A 6,169-nucleotide genomic window follows, 5' to 3' on the forward strand; every position below is an offset into this window, starting at 1 on the left:
GGACATGGAGGTCCTAACTCAGCAGAACATCCGTTTGCAGAGGCGGCTGGAGGATGAACGGGTTCTTGAAGTACCTGGAGGACATGAAGAAGGAGAAAGCAACACCCACGAGGAAGAAGACAGGGAGAGTAGAAGGCTCACAGAAAGAACTCAACCTGAAAACCGGTCTCGGCGAGTTGAAGGAGCCGTGAATCCTCCTCCTAGTGAAGGGATGGTGAATCACCATTATGAAGAAAGAAGGCTCAACGAAGCCATTGCCACGCTCGATGAGAAGTATGAAGAAAAGTATAATCAGTTGCAGCTTGAAATCCAGTAAAAGACTAAGGGGAAAATTTATTGAGTAGACAGTCTCTTGAATAGATCTTCCCCATTCGCTGAATGTATCATGGCAGTCCAACTGCTGGAAAAATTCAAAATTCCGGCTATCCAAACTTATACTGGGGTTGAAGATCCTATTGAGCACCTGGACAACTACAAAATGCACATGGATTTGCAGGGAACTCCGCAAGAATTAGCGTGCCGAGCCTTCCCGCTCACCTTGTCCTGTTCTACCCGGGATTGGTTTCAAAAACTCCCACCGGGTTCCATCACGAGTTTTGAAGATCTCGGACGAAAATTTATTACCCAATTCCTAGTTTGGTGCAAACGGAAGAAACCGTTCGGTCAATTAATGGCGATGCGCCAAAAGGGAGACGAATCTCTAAAGGATTATGTGATCCAGTTCAACCAGGCAAAGCTCATGGTGGATAACCTGACTGAGGAGATGGTTTATGCCGCTCTTTATCAAGGATTACGGGTAGAAGGACCTTTCATGTCCGAGATTGCTCTCAATCATCCTGAGAATCTGGCTGATCTCACGGACGTTATTGAGAAGTACGTTAATCAGGAGGAAATCCTTGCGGCTCTGAGGGAGTCCCACAAACAAAAGATTGCGGAGTCAAGCAATCTCGGCAAAAAGGAAAAAGCCGGGAAGGAAGAAAAACGGACCGAAACAAAAAATTAGCCTACGAAGTATTACCAGTTTTCCATAGATGAATGGACTCCTTTGAACTCTCCAATTAACGAGGTACTGATGGAAATCAAGAGGGACCCGCAGTACGAGAAGCCTTACCCGCTCCACAACAAATATGTGAAAGAAGAAAACAGAAATAAATACTGCGCGTTCCATGATCCACGAGGCCATGTCACCGAGGAATGCCGAAATCTCAGAATCTTGATTGAGAAGTTCATCAAAAATGGAAAACTACTCCGTTTTACTGTAGACAACCAGGGCCAGCCTTGGCAGAATCAAGAGTCTCACGAGCATCAAGACAAAGAGCCGAGACACAGAGATCGCTCCCTTCAGAAGCACCGGGAAGTTTGTCGAGACAGAAGGAGGTAGGAACCCCGTCGGGAAGAGCCTCGACGGAATAGAAGTAGAAGCAACAGCAGAGTCATACGGGGTCGTGACCCACGTAATGAACCGGTTATTGCCGATATCCGAACCATATTCGGGGGTTTCGGTGGAGGAGGAGAAACGAGTGCAGATAGAAAGGCCTATGCTCGGCACCAGAAGTATCAGGAGATTATGACTGTAGAGAGACCCAACAAATCCCACCGGAGGGAGTCCATAATGGTGGGGTTTTCAGATGAAGATTATGCGGGAGTCTCGCTCCCTCATACCGACGCAATCGTGGTCAAGCTACAAGTAGCTAACCACTGAATTCACCAAATGTTTATCGATAACGGAAGCTCGGCCGATATCCTATATTGGTCGGCCTTTCAGCACATGGAGATTAGCTCGGAAAAGGTGATCCCGGCTACCTGCCCTTTGGTAAGGTTTGCTGGGGAGCAAGTCCAGCTGGTCGGATCTATTGAACTCCCTGTAAATGCCGGGGACTATCCAACCACAAAAACCATCATGGTTAAGTTCCTTCTGATCGACAGACCCTCGGCCTATAATGCGTTCCTCGGAAGGACAACCCTCAACGATCTGAAGGCAATTACTTCCATACCACATTTGAAGATTAAATTCCCGACCAAGAGGGGGGTCGGAGAAGTAAGGGGAGAACAGAGCATGGCACGCCAGTGCTATAACGTAACAATGAAGGGAGCCCCCTCGCGGGGCAATGGTGGGGAGAAAGGCGAACAATAGCAATTATAGTCAGGAGAACCAGCAGAGGAGATGGAAGAATTTGAAGTAAGAGGTAAAGAGAGAAGAGTTAGAGTGGGGTCTCTGTTATCTCTGGAGATCAAAGAATCCTTGATAGCTTTCCTCCGAAGTAATTCTGACGTGTTTGCCCGGTGCCATGACGATATGCCAGGGATTGATCCTTCGGTAATTTCGCACAGGCTGAATGTTGACCCAAACTACAGACCCATCAAGCAAAAAAGAAGAAGCTTTGCTCCAGAAAGAAACCAAGCCATAGATGAAGAAGTGGAGAGACTATTGAAAGCCGGTTTCATCCGAGAGGTGGACTACCCTCAATGGCTGGCCAATGTTGTCTTAGTGAAAAAGTCAAGCGGGAAATGGAGAATGTGCGTAGATTTCACCGACCTCAACAAGGCATGCCTAAAAGATAGTTTCCCTCTCCCGTGCATGGATGTCCTAATCGACTCCACCTCGGGGCATGAGCTCCTAAGTTTCATGGATGCCTTCTCGGGGTATAACCAGATCCACATGAGTGAGCTCAACGAAGAGAAAACTTCCTTCATCACTGACCGAGGGTTATATTGTTACAATATGATGCCTTTTGGTTTGAAGAATGCCAAAGCAACCTACCAAAGGCTGGTCAACAGAATGTTCAGTGACCAGATCGGGAGAAATGTAGAAGTATATGTGGATGACATGCTGGTGAAGAGTCGGAAAGCGATCAGCCACCTGGCTGATCTCGAAGAAACTTTCAACACACTAAGAAGATATCAGATGAAGTTGAACCCGGCGAAATGTGCTTTCGGCGTCTCATCAGGAAAGTTCATGGGGTTCATGGTTTCAAGTAGAGGGATTGAAGCAAATCCGGAGAAAATTCGGGTTGTGCTGGAAATGCAAGCTCCCTGTACAACAAAATAACTACAGCAATTGACCGGGAGGATAGCAGCCTTGAATCGGTTCATTTCTCGATCAACGGATAAATGCTTGCCCTTCTTCAAGATACTTCGGAAGACATTTGTTTGGAGCAACGAGTGCGAAGAGGCTTTTGGCCAGTTAAAAGAATACCTAGCCAGCCCACCACTCTTAAGTTCACCAAAAGAAGGGGAAATTCTGTACTTATACCTAGCAGTGTCACCATCAACTGTCAGCTCAGATTTAGTCTGAGAGGAGTCCGGATTGCAAAAACTAGTATATTTCACTAGAAGGGCACTGCACGTAATATTTTACCTAATTCGCTAATTCGCTAAATTCGGTAGGAAGAGGGACAAATGTGGTTAGCCATAAAGGTGTATACTAAAGGGTTACCATAAATTTTCCATAAAGGTGTATACTAAAGGGACAAATGTGGTTACCATAACTCCGAGTATACACCTTTATGGTTATATTTATTTACATAACCATAAAGGTGTATACTCGGAGTTATGGTAAGAACAAAAATTTCGCATTTAAGATATTTTGTTGCACACAAACACACACTTGGTTATTTAGAAGTTATTATTTTATTTTTCAATTGGTATCAGAGCGGGTACACTTGTGTTTGGATTTATTTCCTAAGTGTGATCCATGACTTATTCTAACATAAATCTTCCTGAGTTCTCTGAAGATGATTTTTATGATTTCTCTAAAGATACCCTTTTGATAGGTAAACTCTTTAAGAAATCCAATAAAGAACTCAAGAAGATTAAGTAAGAAAAAGAGTCTTTGATTTTACAATTATCTGAATCACATGTTTTGATTGACTCTTTGAAATCTGAGAATTCCATGCTTTTTGATACTGTTGATGCACTTGAGAATAAATTAAAAGAATCAGAGGATCTCTTGGAAAAATTCTCTAGTAATAATTTGAAAAGTATGCTTTGTATTCATATAGATATTTCTAACAAGCCTGATTTAATTGTTAATGATTTAAGTACTTCTACTTCACATGTTTTTTATTCTGAATTAGATTCTATTGATATTAAGCTTGTGATAGAAGATACAACTTGTTTAGATAATTCTTGCTTAACTAATCATGTGATGCCTAACTCTAAGGAATCAGGAATGCAAGGTAAGTTTATTCCTAAGTGTCAGAATTGTGAGAAGATTGGTCATATTAGGCCAAATTATTATTTGTTGAAATCCCACAGACCTTGGATTAAGTAGAATGCTCTGAGGAAAAGTGAAGTTGAAGATTCTTCCTCATCAAAATATGTCCCTCTGCATAGGAGACATAAAAGTTAAGGGCAATATTGTTTGTAAGAATGCTAACCATATTTCTGCAGAGAAAGTCAAGCAGCATTCCAACAAAAGAATCCTGCCCACCTGTTATCACTGCGGCATCACCGGTCACATCCGACCCAAATGTCCACATCTTCAGGCTCAGAAGTCGAAGGTTCAGAAGGAGTTGCCAACAAGAGCTACCAACAAGAGCTACATTAGGCACTCTACCTCCGACTACATTCCAGGCTCCATGGCATCAGCAACGACAGCTGAAGTTGGTACTTGCCAATTAGAGTGGCAAATCAAAGAAGAACAAATTAAGGCACTACAAGAGAAAGCCGTATAAGCCAATTAGCAACCATGGCTATGAAGGGTTGTTGAGCCTAATGTAATGTATGCTAAGAAGAATGGACAACATGAACAAGACATGCAAACCACCGCCACGGGTCAAGTAGGTATGGGTCACGAATGATGAGACCATTCACCCCTTGAGGGGGAGTAGACTCACCTAGTAGAGGTGAAGTCTTACCAAGCCTAGGATTTTGGTTCCTAAATCCTAGTGCATACCAAGTATGTTTGCATTGCATTGATTGTCATTCTTATATATCTTATTTTTGCCTTGCATTTTGTTTGAGGAATCACCTTTTCTATCACTAGATTTTCTCTTGGTTGCTTTGAGAATTTCTGCAGGTACATTCTAGGGATGACAGAGAAAGCATGTCACTGCTTTTCTATCTTGGTATAGTCAAACCTCTCTCCCAGAGGACATGTTTGCTCTTACCTGCATGATTTGTCTAGACATATGTTCTTTTCCTTTTAAACATGTCTTTGTTGTTTTTCCGCTTTTATTTTTCAAAACAAAAATAAAAAAAATAAAAATTGGGGGAGAAGATGCAAAATTTTTATTTTTTTGATAGCTTTTCAGATATTGTATGTGTTTTTGCCTGATATCTCAGTTTATTGTGCATTAATTGAATATGCTTATATATAATTGAAAGTTTATGTCTGATATCTGCTAAGTTTTCCTGTGCATCTTAATCCTAGATAGTTGCTTTTCTCATGCGATGAAAAATTGTACACTATTCAAAGCTCCCCTAAGGTACATTTTTTCTCTCTGACTTTTAGCTTCTGGAAATTATAATGAGAGAGATTTTTTTTGCTAAGATGGTCAAATTGACCAACTCGCTAGTTGAACCTAGAACCCATAAATTCTGGCATTCTTTTTAGGTTGCAGCACCAAGTGATAAAAAGCATTCCAAACTGAATAAATATGGATAAATAAAAAGATCCACTGCTTTTGTGCTATAAATCTGTTATTGAACTTGTCCCTATAGAAACAGTCAGTGACCAAATCATTGCAGAAATTGACGGTCACTAAAGAACGAAGTAAAAGAAAAGTGCTGCAGCTTAGGGGGAGTGTATCAGATGAGGGTGGCTAGGCCCTAGTAAAATAAGGTTTGGCTTTTGACTGATTTAACATTGATTTTCTCTCTTATTTAGAAAATTCGGTTGCTTTAAGTCATATCAGTAAATTTCATACCTTATTGAGAAAGCTTTCACACACACACGCATTGCATGAGTTAAGTTTACTATTGAAAAATTTCTATCTGCAGGGAAATTTTTGTGCTTATTGACTCTTAACTCTCAATTATATCTTGGCATATTTTTGAAATGCTATTTGACTATTTTATCAGTTATTTATACATGCGTGTTCTGAAGCTAACGTTAGGAAATTTTTTCTGCATATTTCCCTCTATTTTTCAGCTTCTAGCATGAAGCGTCCGGACGGACATGTTCTTGCGTCTAGACGTGCTCGGCTCTGTCGATCTCTTATTTGAT

General features: G+C 41.5%; 1 protein-coding gene across 1 annotated transcript; it reads left to right on the forward strand.

Moving 5' to 3' along the window:
- The first annotated feature begins 385 nt into the window (after positions 1–385).
- On the forward strand, positions 386–1,003 carry LOC133869068 (uncharacterized). The gene has a single exon (XM_062306040.1). The coding sequence runs from the start codon at positions 386–388 to the stop codon at positions 1,001–1,003; it is 618 nt and encodes a 205-aa protein (XP_062162024.1).
- Positions 1,004–6,169: the final 5,166 nt, after the last annotated feature.

The sequence above is a fragment of the Alnus glutinosa genome, chromosome 5, assembly GCF_958979055.1.
Source record: "Alnus glutinosa chromosome 5, dhAlnGlut1.1, whole genome shotgun sequence".
In the NCBI taxonomy this organism is placed as follows: Eukaryota; Viridiplantae; Streptophyta; class Magnoliopsida; order Fagales; family Betulaceae; genus Alnus; species Alnus glutinosa.

Bases quoted from the DNA above. Each gene is read 5' to 3' on its own strand.
- LOC133869068 (XM_062306040.1), top strand. From the start codon at position 386: ATGGCAGTCCAACTGCTGGAAAAATTCAAAATTCCGGCTATCCAAACT.